This window comes from Silene latifolia, chromosome 1, assembly GCF_048544455.1.
Source record: "Silene latifolia isolate original U9 population chromosome 1, ASM4854445v1, whole genome shotgun sequence".
Taxonomy (NCBI): domain Eukaryota; kingdom Viridiplantae; phylum Streptophyta; class Magnoliopsida; order Caryophyllales; family Caryophyllaceae; genus Silene; species Silene latifolia.
In genome coordinates, this window is record NC_133526.1 from 106,317,090 (window position 1) to 106,335,256 (window position 18,167).

At 32.8% G+C, this 18,167-nt stretch overlaps 1 protein-coding gene across 1 annotated transcript; it reads left to right on the forward strand.

Annotated features, from left to right (window-relative positions):
• The first annotated feature begins 11,204 nt into the window (after positions 1-11,204).
• LOC141652346 (uncharacterized) lies at positions 11,205-12,260 on the forward strand. Its single transcript, XM_074459830.1, has one exon. It carries the CDS (start codon positions 11,205-11,207, stop codon positions 12,258-12,260), a length of 1,056 nt encoding a protein of 351 aa, XP_074315931.1.
• Positions 12,261-18,167: the final 5,907 nt, after the last annotated feature.

Here is an 18,167-nt window from a genome sequence, read left to right on the forward strand (position 1 = left end):
TTTTTAGATCTGGTTTTTTGGATTTTCATTTTTTTAATGTCGATGGTGGTTTGTGGCCTGATGGTGGAGGTGTGAAGTTTAGGAGGTGCGTCGTGGTAGTAGTGTGGCTGCAACGTGGTCGGTGTAGGGGCGCTGGCCGACTATGGGGTGTGGGGTTTGCTAAGATATAGGCGTTGATGTGGTGGTTGTGGTGGTGATGGTAGTGTGCGTCTAGGTGAACAGCCATGGTAGTAGTCAGAATCGCATGTGTGGCGACATTATGTTGCAGTCTTATGGGAATGAAAAAGGGTAAGCTCCAAAACTGCTTAAAAACCACTTCAAAAGCAATCGCTAAAGCTGCCTGTTATAATTATACCAAGCTTGGAGTCTTCAGTGATCCCAGTTTCAGATCATCAACTCTGACTATGATTCCGACTTTGACGACGCTGCTGATCATTGCATGCCTAGCACCAGTTATTCAGTTTAGAGATCAGGTTTAGGTGGTTCCACTAATATGAGTATATAAGGCAAAATGAGCCATCTTTGTTACAACAAAGACGGTATTTATTCGAGGAAATTGTGATTAGATTTATGCTCCAGCTTTTGATACTCTACATTGTGAAATGTACAGTCGTTTTTATCAAAACTTGTTCAGGGTTTCATACAATGATCATCAACTCTGACTATAATTCTTCCATTTATTTTATTTCCTAAATTAGCCATACATAACCAATGCAAAAAAAGTGAGAGAGTTGTGCACATTCAAATGAAAGCACAAGTTTTATGTAATACACATAGAACCAAAAAAGTAACATAATAGAGAAATGTATTTAATAATTTAAAGAAGTGTTAGCAACTTAAAGGTATATATATCTATTCACTTAAATAAGTGTATCTAGTTAGTTAAAAGTATTTATCTAGTAGCTTAAATAAGTTTATTTAGCTAGTTAAAGTCTAAAGGTATGTATCTAGTAACTTAAAGGGGTGTATCTAGCAACTTAAAAAAATGTATCTAGTAACTTAATGAGGTGTGTGTATCTAAATAAAGATATGTATCTAGTAACTTAAAGAAGTCTATCTAACTAGCTAAAGTTATGTATCTAACAATATAAATGAGTGTATCTTAGCAAGGTAAAGAAATATGTCTAGGAAGGTAAAAAAAGTGTATCTAACAAAGTAAATGTTTGTATCTAACAATTTAAAGAAGTGTATCTAGATGCCCATATATGTGTATCTAGCAAGGTAATAGAGTGTATCTAGTTTGGTAAAGAAGAAGTGTGTCTAGTAATTTAAAAGGAGTATATTTATCAAGCTATTGGTATGTATCTAGTAATTTAAACCAGTGTATCTAGCTAGTTAAGTAAATGTATCTAGTAACTTAGAGGAGTGTATCTACCTAGTTAAGGATATGTATATATTAACTTATAGGAGTGTATCTAGCTAGTTAAAGATATGTATCTAGTAAGTTACACGTATGTATCTAGTTATTTAAACGAGTTTATCTAGAAACTTAATGGGATTAATATTGGGGCGACACATTTGGATTTGGATTATTTTGGGCCGAGTTATTTCGGGTAGATGTTACTTTGGATCGAGTAATTTTTGGACGAGTCATAAAAACGCTTTGAGTAGTATTCCCTTCATCCCTAAAATTTATTTACCTATCCCATAGATAGGTGTTGCATTATTGGGAATAAATTTACTTAATCATTGGAATAGGTCTTTAATTTATTTTACATCCATGACATTTTGTATATTCAACTAATTCAAGGTATAGAATGCTGAGTATTATTTGTACTAGTGTTAAACTGACAAGTTTAACCCATGTTTCAATCTTAATTCACACTCTTTTATTGTACTTTTTAATGTCAAATTGTCAATACACATACACTCATTAGTAATACTCTTCCTTTTCACTAATTCAAGGCATTTTTGTCACATTTTTGTCACTGGCTTCTAAGTGTTCTAAGGCAACCAGGACTTGCATATTCAAACAATCACTACTGCCATTCCATAAACAATCACCCAGAACTTCAAACGTAAAATCTTAATCACCCATTATTGCCGATCAATCGATTTCATCAACATTGACGATATTCGAATCCTTTATCGAACAAGGACCGCCTGATTACATCCTTCACAAACCCTTAATACCCACGTTTTCCGACCAGCACTCGATCAAACCACCTCAATAAGAACACCATCACCACCAACAGATAAATTTTTGACCGATATGCAAGTTTTTAAATTGGAAATGTGACAATTAAACTGTCGGCCTCCTTTATTTCAACCATTATTCACCTGGTTTTGAAGATCTGAGAATTAAGTTTTGATTTCTCTTTAATATCATCGGACGAGAAAGGCATGTGTGGTCGGGAAAATGGTAATGGAGGAGATGGTTCGTCGGCTTCAGACCCACAAGCGACATCACCATCATCATTCTCCAGCTCGCCCTCGACAGCCAATCGCCTCATCGCTCCACCGCCGACAATTAAACTGTCGGCCTCCTCAATAACCTCACCCTATGCCGACGCCCCTTCATGTTCATTCATCATAATTAAATGGTAAATCTGCCAAAAACGACTCAAAAACTTGCAAAAGTAACAATACCATTCGCTTACTCAGAAGATTCCGACCCTAAAATAGTGTTAAATTGCCATCTTATATTTCATTACTAACCACGATGTCAGCGGAGTAATTAGTCGCCGGCAATAGGGGTGGGTGGCTACTTAGTGGGACAGAGAGTTAGTTCGGATTTCGGTTAATTGGTTTGTGCGTGTGAGGCAAAAAGATAGAAGGTTGATGACGATAGTGCTCCGGTGATGACCGCGTTACTCCGGTGACAGTGGCGGTATTATGGGGCCACCGGCAGTGAGAGAGGGGTTCGGAATAAATGTGTGACAGTGGTACCATTTCATATGGGGACTTTGATAAGAAGTTAGCAGGGGTTAATCTTATCCGTACAAAGTTTTGATGTTAGTTCGTAAGTTCGCACCGAACATTAGGTTCGCACAGGATCCTATTTCTATATATATATATATATATATATATATATATATAGAGAGAGAGAGAGAGAGAGAGAGAGAGAGAGAGAGAGAGAGAGAGTTGGGATCTTGTGAGTTTGGTTTCTTATGGTGAGTTTGTGCTTTGAAATCTCAGCCACTAGATTATATTAGAGATGAATGGCCAAGATCTAATCTTACCTGTCATATAAACCACTATCATTTACTTATTTTCTCTTTTTTCTAGTGTTACTCTTTTTTTTACTTTAATTTTTTCTCTCTTTTTTTTCCTCGTGTTATTATCTTTGTTATTGTGCTTTTTTTTTTTTTTGAATTTTTTTCTCTTATGTTTTTCTCTAATTTTCTCATTATGTTACCTTTTTTCTTTTTCTTTTTGTACCAATTTTTTTTTTACTTTAATTTTTTTTACTCTTATTTTTTTACCTAGTGTTATTATGTTGTTATTGTGTTTTTTTTACTTTGATTTTTTTTTTTGTACGACTTTGATTTTTTTTTCTCTTTTTTTTACCACGTGTTATTATGCTGTTATTGTGCTATTATTGTTACTCCGCTGTTATTGTGATGTTATTCTGCTGTCACTTTGATATTTTTTACGACTTTGAGTTTTTTTCTTTTTTTTTTACCACGTGTTATTGTGCTGTTATTGTTACTCCGCTGTTATTGTGATGTTATTCTGCTGTCACTTTGATTTTTTTTACGACTTTGATTTTTTTTCTTTTTTTTACCACGTGTTATTGTGCTGTTATTCTGCTGTTATTGTGATGTTATTCCGGTGTCACTTTGATTTTTTTTTACTACTTTGATTTTTTTACTTGTTGGACCATATAAGATATATGTTTATGTTTTGATGATGTCAAGAGTTATTTATATTTCATATACTCATTGCGCTTAATTGTTTGTTTAGTCTTTTAGATTGGACTTATTCATTACGAGCATTAAGGAATTGTGATGGAAGTATATCGTGATCAAGCCTCAATCAAAGATCAAGATCATACAAGTTATTAAAGTATTATTCAAGCGTACTTGAGAAGATGAAGCTCATTTAAAGATTAATCAAGCTTGGATATTAAAGGGGCCTACATTCGAAGATCTCCAAAGAAGATTATATTAGTGTAGGTCGTTGTCTCGTAATGGTAACTTAAGAATGCAATTCTTAAGTAAGTAAAGTTATAGCTTCACAGCTATAACATTGCTTATAAAAGAACTCAATGTTATAGATCTTCTACTATAACATTGAGATGTGAAGTTTATAAAACACACGACAAAATAGTTTTTAAATTGTTTTTGGAAAACCGTTTTAAATGTTTTAGTAAAAGTATTTGTTTTACTAGGGAGCTTATTTTAATATTGAGTATGGTTTTTTGGATTTTCATTTTTTTAATGTCGATGGTGGTTTGTGGCCTGATGGTGGAGGTGTGAAGTTTAGGAGGTGCGTCGTGGTAGTAGTGTGGCTGCAACGTGGTCGGTGTAGGGGCGCTGGCCGACTATGGGGTGTGGGGTTTGCTAAGATATAGGCGTTGATGTGGTGGTTGTGGTGGTGATGGTAGTGTGCGTCTAGGTGAACAGCCATGGTAGTAGTCAGAATCGCATGTGTGGCGACATTATGTTGCAGTCTTATGGGAATGAAAAAGGGTAAGCTCCAAAACTGCTTAAAAACCACTTCAAAAGCAATCGCTAAAGCTGCCTGTTATAATTATACCAAGCTTGGAGTCTTCAGTGATCCCAGTTTCAGATCATCAACTCTGACTATGATTCCGACTTTGACGACGCTGCTGATCATTGCATGCCTAGCACCAGTTATTCAGTTTAGAGATCAGGTTTAGGTGGTTCCACTAATATGAGTATATAAGGCAAAATGAGCCATCTTTGTTACAACAAAGACGGTATTTATTCGAGGAAATTGTGATTAGATTTATGCTCCAGCTTTTGATACTCTACATTGTGAAATGTACAGTCGTTTTTATCAAAACTTGTTCAGGGTTTCATACAATGATCATCAACTCTGACTATAATTCTTCCATTTATTTTATTTCCTAAATTAGCCATACATAACCAATGCAAAAAAAGTGAGAGAGTTGTGCACATTCAAATGAAAGCACAAGTTTTATGTAATACACATAGAACCAAAAAAGTAACATAATAGAGAAATGTATTTAATAATTTAAAGAAGTGTTAGCAACTTAAAGGTATATATATCTATTCACTTAAATAAGTGTATCTAGTTAGTTAAAAGTATTTATCTAGTAGCTTAAATAAGTTTATTTAGCTAGTTAAAGTCTAAAGGTATGTATCTAGTAACTTAAAGGGGTGTATCTAGCAACTTAAAAAAATGTATCTAGTAACTTAATGAGGTGTGTGTATCTAAATAAAGATATGTATCTAGTAACTTAAAGAAGTCTATCTAACTAGCTAAAGTTATGTATCTAACAATATAAATGAGTGTATCTTAGCAAGGTAAAGAAATATGTCTAGGAAGGTAAAAAAAGTGTATCTAACAAAGTAAATGTTTGTATCTAACAATTTAAAGAAGTGTATCTAGATGCCCATATATGTGTATCTAGCAAGGTAATAGAGTGTATCTAGTTTGGTAAAGAAGAAGTGTGTCTAGTAATTTAAAAGGAGTATATTTATCAAGCTATTGGTATGTATCTAGTAATTTAAACCAGTGTATCTAGCTAGTTAAGTAAATGTATCTAGTAACTTAGAGGAGTGTATCTACCTAGTTAAGGATATGTATATATTAACTTATAGGAGTGTATCTAGCTAGTTAAAGATATGTATCTAGTAAGTTACACGTATGTATCTAGTTATTTAAACGAGTTTATCTAGAAACTTAATGGGATTAATATTGGGGCGACACATTTGGATTTGGATTATTTTGGGCCGAGTTATTTCGGGTAGATGTTACTTTGGATCGAGTAATTTTTGGACGAGTCATAAAAACGCTTTGAGTAGTATTCCCTTCATCCCTAAAATTTATTTACCTATCCCATAGATAGGTGTTGCATTATTGGGAATAAATTTACTTAATCATTGGAATAGGTCTTTAATTTATTTTACATCCATGACATTTTGTATATTCAACTAATTCAAGGTATAGAATCTTTGAGTATTATTTGTACTAGTGTTAAACTGACAAGTTTAACCCATGTTTCAATCTTAATTCACACTCTTTTATTGTACTTTTTAATGTCAAATTGTCAATACACATACACTCATTAGTAATACTCTTCCTTTTCACTAATTCAAGGCATTTTTGTCACATTTTTGTCACTGGCTTCTAAGTGTTCTAAGGCAACCAGGACTTGCATATTCAAACAATCACTCTTTGCCATTCCATAAACAATCACCCAGAACTTCAAACGTAAAATCTTAATCACCCATTATTGCCGATCAATCGATTTCATCAACATTGACGATATTCGAATCCTTTATCGAACAAGGACCGCCTGATTACATCCTTCACAAACCCTTAATACCCACGTTTTCCGACCAGCACTCGATCAAACCACCTCAATAAGAACACCATCACCACCAACAGATAAATTTTTGACCGATATGCAAGTTTTTAAATTGGAAATGTGACAATTAAACTGTCGGCCTCCTTTATTTCAACCATTATTCACCTGGTTTTGAAGATCTGAGAATTAAGTTTTGATTTCTCTTTAATATCATCGGACGAGAAAGGCATGTGTGGTCGGGAAAATGGTAATGGAGGAGATGGTTCGTCGGCCCGGACCCCACAAGCGACATCACCATCATCATTCTCCAGCTCGCCCTCGACAGCCAATCGCCTCATCGCTCCACCGCCGACAATTAAACTGTCGGCCTCCTCAATAACCTCACCCTATGCCGACGCCCCTTCATGTTCATTCATCATAATTAAATGGTAAATCTGCCAAAAACGACTCAAAAACTTGCAAAAGTAACAATACCATTCGCTTACTCAGAAGATTCCGACCCTAAAATAGTGTTAAATTGCCATCTTATATTTCATTACTAACCACGATGTCAGCGGAGTAATTAGTCGCCGGCAATAGGGGTGGGTGGCTACTTAGTGGGACAGAGAGTTAGTTCGGATTTCGGTTAATTGGTTTGTGCGTGTGAGGCAAAAAGATAGAAGGTTGATGACGATAGTGCTCCGGTGATGACCGCGTTACTCCGGTGACAGTGGCGGTATTATGGGGCCACCGGCAGTGAGAGAGGGGTTCGGAATAAATGTGTGACAGTGGTACCATTTCATATGGGGACTTTGATAAGAAGTTAGCAGGGGTTAATCTTATCCGTACAAAGTTTTGATGTTAGTTCGTAAGTTCGCACCGAACATTAGGTTCGCACAGGATCCTATTTCTATATATATATATATATATATATATATATATATATATATATATATATATATATATATATATATATATATATATATAGAGAGAGAGAGAGAGAGAGAGAGAGAGAGAGAGAGAGAGTTGGGATCTTGTGAGTTTGGTTTCTTATGGTGAGTTTGTGCTTTGAAATCTCAGCCACTAGATTATATTAGAGATGAATGGCCAAGATCTAATCTTACCTGTCATATAAACCACTATCATTTACTTATTTTCTCTTTTTTCTAGTGTTACTCTTTTTTTTACTTTAATTTTTTTCTCTCTTTTTTTTTCCTCGTGTTATTATGCTGTTATTGTGCTTTTTTTTTACGACTTTGAATTTTTTTTCTCTTATGTTTTTCTCTAATTTTCTCATTATGTTACCTTTTTTCTTTTTCTTTTTGTACCAATTTTTTTTTTACTTTAATTTTTTTTACTCTTATTTTTTTACCTAGTGTTATTATGTTGTTATTGTGTTTTTTTTACTTTGATTTTTTTTTTTGTACGACTTTGATTTTTTTTTCTCTTTTTTTTACCACGTGTTATTATGTTTGTTATTGTCTTTGTTATTTTTACTCCATTTGTTATTGTGATGTTATTCTCTTTGTCACTTTGATATTTTTTACGACTTTGAGTTTTTTTTTTTTTTTTTTTACCACGTGTTATTGTCTTTGTTATTGTTACTCATTGTTATTGTGATGTTATTCTGCTGTCACTTTGATTTTTTTTACGACTTTGATTTTTTTTCTTTTTTTTACCACGTGTTATTGTGCTGTTATTCTGCTGTTATTGTGATGTTATTCCGGTGTCACTTTGATTTTTTTTTACTACTTTGATTTTTTTACTTGTTGGACCATATAAGATATATGTTTATGTTTTGATGATGTCAAGAGTTATTTATATTTCATATACTCATTGCGCTTAATTGTTTGTTTAGTCTTTTAGATTGGACTTATTCATTACGAGCATTAAGGAATTGTGATGGAAGTATATCGTGATCAAGCCTCAATCAAAGATCAAGATCATACAAGTTATTAAAGTATTATTCAAGCGTACTTGAGAAGATGAAGCTCATTTAAAGATTAATCAAGCTTGGATATTAAAGGGGCCTACATTCGAAGATCTCCAAAGAAGATTATATTAGTGTAGGTCGTTGTCTCGTAATGGTAACTTAAGAATGCAATTCTTAAGTAAGTAAAGTTATAGCTTCACAGCTATAACATTGCTTATAAAAGAACTCAATGTTATAGATCTTCTACTATAACATTGAGATGTGAAGTTTATAAAACACACGACAAAATAGTTTTTAAATTGTTTTTGGAAAACCGTTTTAAATGTTTTAGTAAAAGTATTTGTTTTACTAGGGAGCTTATTTTAATATTGAGTATGGTTTTACTATGAGCTTATAATTAGTAATTATGATTGAATCAACTTATGAGTTGAGGCATCTTGCTAATTAGGGTTTCTAGTTTCTACATACTCTAAAAAACCCTAAACCTAATTTATCTTACCTAGGGTTTTCGTGAAAGAGGATTGGGCTTATGAGTCGTTTCTTCCTCATACATGGTTACTCTTTGTACAAGTTAGGGTTATGTAAATCTTTATAATATTTGATTAGAGATTTAATATCTCTTTTATATTATTTTGATTTATTCTTTCCTAACTTATAAGATATTTTTTTTGCAAAGATAAAAGGAAAAGATTGAGTAAATCTTTAAAATTATATTTGAATAGAGATTTGTTATCACTTTATTATTTGATTTATTCCTTTCTATCTTATAAAAATATTAGGGATGAATAGTGTCGCGTGAACAGTGCCGTGAACAGTAAAAAGTGAATAGTAATTTTTTCTTGCACAATAAGCCTTTGCTTGGATAAGGGTTAAGGTATTAGGATAATAGTTGTTAAAGATTTTTTATCTCCTAATATTATCTTTCCTAATCTCCAAGATATTGGTGAGTTGTTAAGATAGGAAGATATTATTTATTAAGGCAAGTCTTGGAGAAGAATTAAGGAAGATTTAACCTAATTCTTTCTTGCTTTACAAGACTTCCACACGACATTTAGGGTTTTTTCTAAACCGAAACCCTTGCTCCTCTTTTACTATAAATACTCCATACTTTACATCATTAAAAGTTAAGACCTTTAAGCATAAAATTGATTTTATTTTTAAGATAAAAAACTGTGTGTTTCAAAACAATGAAAACCGTTTTGCTATTTTCGAAAAAGGTCGTGTGTTTATAAACTCGTATATTCATTCATTAGTTATCGTTATAAGATAATAGTGCTCAATCAATTTCTTACTCATTCATTAACGTGAACTTTTAGTAGAATCATTAAGTGCTTTCTTATTAGTAAGTTAGTCACTCGAGTATTTAACGGTACTCACTTGAGTTACAACTAGGGTTAGTTGTACGAGTTGGGTTAGTAAATTTGTAATCTGTAAAAAGGTACTAAATTTATTAATCGAGAATAGTGGACGTAGGTTTCGATTTGTGAAACTGAACCACTTCAAAAATCGTGCGTCTCTCTCTTTCGTTCGTTTGTTTATTTCGTTCTTATTTGTTAATTAGTTAATTAGATAAATTTTAATCAATAAACTTTAAATAATTAATTATACATATATAATCGAAAAAGTAGGGAAAAGTTTTAATCCTCAATTCACCCCCCTCCCCTTGAGTATTTCGGATCGATATACTCTTCATTACTCTTTTTTTTTTTTTACCGCATGTTATTGTGCTGTTATTCTGGTGTTATTGTGATGTTATTCCGGTGTCACTTTGATTTTTTTTACTACTTTGATTTTTACTTTTTTTTTATACCACATGTTATTGTGCTGTTATTCTGGTGTTATTGTGATGTTATTCCGGTGTCACTTTCATTTTTTTTACTACTTTGATTTTTTTACTCTTTTTTTTATCACGTGTTATTGTGTTGTTATTGTAGTACTAAATTACAAAATAAGGAAATGCAGACATTGGATGTGTCAGTGGGATAGCTTGTCTGTCAATTTTTAGTCTGTATAACTTTTACAAGAAATTGCTTAGAGCACCCACATTGGGCTCTTCATGCATTTTCACAAAATGTGTGAGAATTGAAGTGACCATTAAATTGATTAAAAAAATGCAAAAGAGGAGAGAGGGTATGTGAAAAATCTCACTTGTGCGAGAAGTTGTGAAGAGGCATTGATGGCCCACAAAAAGAATAAAAAATAAGAAAAGTGGGATTGTTGGAGTTGCACGTGTAGTGAGTCTCCCCGAACAGCTCTTTTGTTTATCACAACGGATACATGTAAACGGTAATATTGAGTGTAATTATTTTTTTTTTTTTTTGCAAAAAATAAAATAATCATAATTTATAATTTTTGATCCTCTATAAAATGAGCCTAAATATCAACATATTTTCTCACATTTCTTCTTCTATTTTCTCTCTACTTAATCTTTCTAAATATTATTTACTTTTAATATGAATCCTTATAATAATAATCATAACAATATGAATCCAAATTTTAATGATAATATAAATCCTACATATATGAATCCCAATATGAATAATAATATGAATCCTCCTAATATGAATCCCCCTAATATGAATCCTAATATTAATTATACTAATAATTATCATCCTTCTGAAATGCAACCACCTCATTCATTATCATATAATTATCATAGTTCTAATCCTAATTGTACTTATTCTCAACCAATTAGGCCTATAGCTACTTTATTTTCCTCATATTCGCAACTTGTTCGTCAAGCAAGAGATCCATCCCAAACGACTATACAACGACTATTTCGTTGCTAACCCGGTGTACACAAATGAGATGTTTCGACGCAGATTTCGAATGCGTAGACATTTGTTTCTGCGAGTGGTAAATGGTGTCCAAGCCGCTAGTGATTACTTTGTAGATGGACCCGATGCAACTGGTAGGGGCAGTTTTACCTCGTTGCATAAATGCACTATGGCAATTAGAATGCTTGCGTATGGAGACTCTGCCGACAGGATTGACGAGTATTTAAGAGTTGGTGAATCAACCGCACGAGAGTGTTTCGAATATTTTACCAATGCAGTTATTTCACACTTTCGAAATGAATACTTAAGGATTCCAACCGTAGAAGACACTCAAAGGTTACTTCAAATCGGAGCATCTAGAGGTTTTTCAGGAATGTTGGGGAGCATAGACTGTATGCATTGGAAATGGAAGAATTGCCCAAATGCTTGGAAAGGGCAATTTCAAGGGCGTAATTCAAGTCCGACGGTAATTTTGGAAGCGGTTGCCTCACAAGATCTATGGATATGGCATTCCTATTTTGGTACTCCAGGTTCGGCAAATGATTTAAATGTTTTAAACCGTTCTCCAGTTTTTGATGCCTTATTAAATGGGTATGTGCCAAACGTTAATTATATGGTAAATGGCAATCAATATGATTGCGGTTATTATTTAACGGATGGTATTTACCCAAAATGGGCTACGTTCATTCAGTCGATAAGACATCCGCAAACACCCAAAGACAGGTTATTTGCAACTAAACAAGAAAGTGTTAGAAAAGATGTTGAACGGGCTTTTGGCGTATTACAAGCTCGATTTGCAGTGATACGTAATCCAGCGCGTTATTGGAGCAAAGAATTTCTTCATAAAGTAATGACAACTTGCATCATATTGCATAATATGATTGTTGAAGATGAGCGAGAGTCATACATTGGTTATAACAACATACATGAGTACATTGATAATCATATCGATGACGAAGAACTTAGTGTTGATGCTCCAACCTTTGAAATAGGATATATCGCAAATATACATCAATTTGTGGCAAATAGGAATGTTATGCAAGACCCACGACGACATCAAGCTCTTAAAAAAGACTTAGTTGAACATATATGGCAACAATTTGGTTAATTAAGTTTTATGCTTGTAGTTAATTGTTCAATGCTTTAATTTAGTTGTGTTTTAATTCTTATGTGTTTTAATTGTTAAGTTTAATTGTGTATTTTTTTATTGTTGTTTTTTATTATTATTAGTGAATGTAATTTATGTATGTTATCAATGTATCTGACAAAATCTTATCTTTTTTATTATCCAATCTTATAATTTTATCTTCATCTCTTACACACAATCTTAACTTTATCCTTATCTCTTACACAAAATCTGAAACTTATCCTTATCTTCTACACACAATCCTAACCTTATATGTATCTCTTACACAAAATCTGAAACTTATCCTTATCTTTTACACACAATCCTAACCTTATCCTTATCTCTTACACACAATCTTATCCAACGGCCAAGATCAAAGAACCGAGATATCCATCCAACGGCATAAAAAAATGAAAATTATCTATAAATAGAACAATACTCTACCACTACACATCTCTCATATTTTAATATCTCTTACATACAATCTTATTACTCTCTACTTCAAACAATATGTCAAACAATATGTCAAACAATATTCAGAAAATGTTGGCAAAAAAACCGTGTTAAATAATGACTCGAGATTAAATATTGTAAAAAAAAACGAAATTAAGTGTGAGTTTCAAATTTACCTTAATTTATATGCAAAAAAACCGTTAAAAAAAAGATAATTGAATTTTCAATAATAACAATAAAAATTATAAAATATAAAATCGAAAATTTTATATGATTCCAAAGAATGAAAATGAAGTAAAAATAAATATAGTGTAAGATAGTGGAATGTTGAGGTGGATAGTGTGAGGTATTGTAAAGTATGAAAGAGAAGGAAAGTTGAGTATTTGTTGATGTGGTTGTTTTTTTGATTTTTTTTGGTGAATTTTGGTGGTGAGTGGAAATGTGGGGTGGATGGTGAATTGGAGAGAGAATAGGTGAAAAAGTGTAGAGTGAAAATTGGTGAAATTTTCACGATTGCGGATGGTCTTAGTGTCACTATCATGATAATGTATTCGTAGCTGAGAAAGCCCACAACAGAAAATTTATTCGAAACGTTATTAATTAATCATTAATTTTGAACTCTGTCAATACTAAAATGATTTCTCGAAATATAATATCATTAACAACTTGAATATCAAAAACTACTTCACTAACACCAGGATTCAAGAAACTCTCATCAAATATGAAGCAGAACTACTTTGTACCCATAACAAGAGTAGCGATCAAATTATGAATCTTTTGAAATTATGTTGAGATATGATACGTTATATCAAAGCTATCTTAAACTATCGTAGCACTCCAATCACTAAGTTAAGGCAAAAACTACTCGAGAATCGAATTCTGAAATTATTCTAACATCAGCAACATTTTACCTGTAGCGAAACACAGTCTTGCACAAGCAGCCTTGACCAAAATGAACACTGTATAAAAGCATCGCTACTTTATAGTAGATTCAAAGGAATAGCTTTCAGGACTATAATCATGCTAATAATTCACCACAATTCAATAACATAAAATATCAGAAACTAACAACAATGCACCTTAAAATTTAAGCTCAGCTAGCAAATTAAAATGACAGTAAAGACCAACTAAACTATATAGGTTGATTTAGCAAACCACCTCTTGTTCAATTGTAGAATCAATCTGAAGAGCAGCTTGAACAAGTCTAGCACAACCGGTTTCGTTAGGTACTGATCTCGAACAGATGGAATTAGCTACTGATCTCGAACAGATGGATGCTTGTGATTCGTAATTTAACGCGACTCTGATCCAGAGACGATCTGAAGAGAGAATTTTCATGGATCGGGAAGAACGAACGGCGTTTTATTGAATTTTGATGTCAGGCATGTCAGGAACTCGAAATCTTTAAGGTATCACAAATAATCATAGCTTGATAAATCCCAATTCAATTAACTCAATATCAAGTTTCTTGAATGCAACATTCTATGTTTCCTTCTTAATTGTTGAAATTTAGAAGAAATTAAGATGCTAATTCCCCCCCCCCCCCCCCAAATTTCTCGGTTTTATTTCAGGGATTTTGAAGAGAGGAGAGAGGTTGAAGAAAGTGATGATACTCGTGTTTGTGTGTCGGGAAATGCCGAGAAGCATACTCTTTTCGTTTTGTGTTTTAATCCAACCCGTTGATTTCCTTAATCTAATGGACTAGATTTCCAAGCACAAACTCACCGTAAGAATCAAACTCACGAGATCCCGCCTATATATATATATATATATATATATATATATATATATATATATATATATATATATATATATATATATATATATATATATATGGAGAGAAAGAGAAAGAGAGAGAGAGAGTTAGGTTCTTGTAAGTTTTATTTCTTATGGTGAGTTTGTGCTTGGAAATCTCAGCCACCAGATTATATTAGAGATGAATTGCCAAGATCTAATCTTACCTGTCATATAAAACCACTGTCATTTACTTATTTTCTCTTTTTTCTAGTGTTACTCTTTTTTTTTTACTTAAATTTTTTTTATTTCCTTTTTTTTTCCTCGTGTTATTATGCTGTTGTTGTGCTTTTTTTTTTACAACTTTGATTTTTTTCTCTTATGTTTTTCTCTAATTTTCTCATTATGTTACCTTTTTTTTGTTTTTCTTTTTGTACCAAATTTTTTTTTTCTTTAATTTTTTTTACTCTTATTTTTTTTTACCTCGTGTTATTATGCTGTTATTGTACTTTTTTTTTACGACTTTGATTTTTTTTTTCTCTTTTTTTTTACCACATGTTATTGTGCTGTTATTGTTATTCCGCTGTTATTGTGATGTTATTCTGCTGTCACTTTGATTTTTTTTGGACTTTGATTTTTTATTCTTTTTTTTTACCACATGTTATTGTGCTGTTATTCTACTGTTATTATGCTGTTATTGTGATGTTATTCCGGTGTCACTTTGATTCTTTTTACTACTTTGATTTTTTTACTCTTTTTTTTACCGCATGTTATTGTGCTGTTATTCTGGTGATATTGTTATTCTGGTGTTATTGTGATGTTATTCCGGTGTCCCTTTGATTTTTTTTACTATATTGATTTTTTTACTCTTTTTTTTACCGCAATGTTATTGTGCTGTTATTCTGGCGGTATTATTATTGTGATGTTATTCCGATGTTACTTTGATTTTTTTACTACTTTTTTTTCTCTTTTTTTTTTTACCAAGTGTTATTGTGTTGTTATTCTGGTGATATTGTTATTCTGGTGTTATTGTGATGTTATTCCGGTGTCATTTTGATTTTTTTACTCTTTTTTTTTCCATGTTATTTAAGTAGTCCACTCGCTCACAAGATGACAAAGCATATTGCTGAGTTCATGGCTTAGTTCCGAGTATATAACTTTACTTGAGAATTTACGTACATCCTTTGGACATGAGTATGCAGAGTTTTCACATACATGTGAAGTTCGAAGCATATTGCTGAGTCAGAATGACTCCAGTACTATTATAGTCGCTTAACTCATTTCCTGTCAGTAGTTTCAAAATGACAGAAGATAAAAAATGTTATAGTGCAAAGAGTCACAATTCAGTAGGCTATGTGGGAGTCGAACCCACGTCTTTGTGCATTATTACACATTGTTCTACCACTGAACTAATAGCCTTCACGAAACATCTTCCCCAAATAATAGTTCTACTTACCTTGCTATATAGGTCATTGTCAAAAACACTACTTTAAAATGTAGGTTCTCCGAAACAAACATTACTAAGCTATATTATGTAGTTTATCATTTGACAAAGCTAAAAAATTCTACTATAAATTCATCGGACTCAAGACTCGCAACTATCACGTATTTATGCGTCGGAATCTTCGCAATGCTTATAGTCCCAACAATACAATTAAAAGTCGAAGAATAAGTAACAACATTGCTACATGACTTTTGCAACATTTCTATTTAACTGGTTGCTCTTGAAAATAGTTAGAATCAACTTGCCTTTTACACTCATTCAATTTAGAATGGTGAATAATGGCCAAGTAGTTAGGACCATAATTGACAGGACTAGCATAAACATGAGAATGAATACATAAACTAAGAAACAAATAGGCACTTCAAACAGATAACAGAGGGACATAGGAAAGGAAGATAAAGAATTGAGTGACTTGAGTTGGAGGCCTGGATGTGATTTGTTAACATCAAAGAAATATCCGACCAATATCACTGTTAGCCCCAAATCGTAATAATTAACTAATGTTCAATAGAATCACATTAAATTGAAAACAAACTGGTATAACATTATAGTTCAGGAAAATTACACAATTAAAAGAAGTGAGAAGGAGGCATAAAATCCCAATTAAAGCGATCGCGACGGAGATCATTGATGATATCACCGAGCTCTTTACGAGTTTATTCTCTTCTGAAACATGAAATCATACCTTCGATCCGAAGCGAAAAAATTGCAACTAGAAATTTAACTTCAATTCAACTGATTCAAAGTAATTATTTCAACTGATTGAAGATTTGGAGCAAATCATAAAATACCAGAAGGAGTCAGCGTAGAAAAGACCGGCAGTGGGGAAGGTGTGAAGCAGACTGAATTCACCATTGACACGGTCCCTGAAAGAGGAGAGAGAAAGTTGAATAGTGATACTGCGAAGCTAGGTAGCACGGACACTTCTCCTAATCAGCCGTCCCGTATCCGACACCGTGTCGGACACAAACACTCCTCGGACACACGTCGAAACGTGTCGGACACCTATAAAGCTGTGTCTAACTTTCTACATTTATTCGGGCATGTTTCCAACGTGTGTCCATGGTATTTCGGCCGTGTCCGACGCGTGTCCATGACATTTGGACATCATTTGGGGTGAATGATGTTCTTTAAGCGTGAAATGAGCTGTCGAAAAAGATTAATTAAAAGATTCGTTTGGATAGTAAATCAAAATGAGTTATAATCAAGGCAAGTTTTAACTTCACTTATTTAAATTTAATATCAAATACTTTTAAAAAAATAAAATCGAACGTTTATAATTATAAAATATATATTTTATTAAATTTAAATAACGTGTTCCGTGTCCTAAATTTCAAGGGATGTCGTGTCACGTGTCCGTGTCGTGTCCGTGTCCCGTGTCCGTGTCCGTTTTGGTGCTACCTAGCTGCGAAGAGGGCTGCAAATTGTTTGTTGTTTTAATAGGACTGTCATTCTTATTTTATTTTTAGATTTATGAGATTCATCTTAGCCGTGTATTTAACTTCATCTAATGGTTGAGATTTTAAAGCACAAACTCACCATAAGAATCAAACTCACGAGATTCCGCCTCTATCTATCTATCTATCTATCTATCTATCTATCTATCTATCTATCTATCTATCTCTCTCTCTCTCTCTCTCTCTCTCTCTCTCTCTCTCTATATATATATATATATATATATATATATATATATATATATATATATATATATATATATATATATATATATATATAGATTTAGGATCCTATGAGAACCCCTTTCCCATGACAATTATGAGAACCTCGGGTTCGAATATTTGTGATATTGTTTTTTTTGTGTAGTATAAGCCGTGATATTGTTTAATATAACGTGTGATATTGTATCATGGACTCAAAAAGATAGGGTGGACTCATGTGATCCTAATTCTATATATATATATATATATATATATATATATATATATATATATATATATATATATATATATACCATTAGATTAGACTAATATGAAAAGCCTGGGATTAAATCTAAAACAATCTCAACTACGCTAACCAACCTTCCTACATTATTTAATAATTTAACAATTGCCACCCAGTTCCCCTGTCGTCGGAGCTACGGCAAGTCTCTCGTCGGAAAATCTCACTAACTCCGTCAGTCAACCCTTTCAGCGATTATTAGGTACCATCTTTCACAGAAGAACCTGATAATTGATTCCATA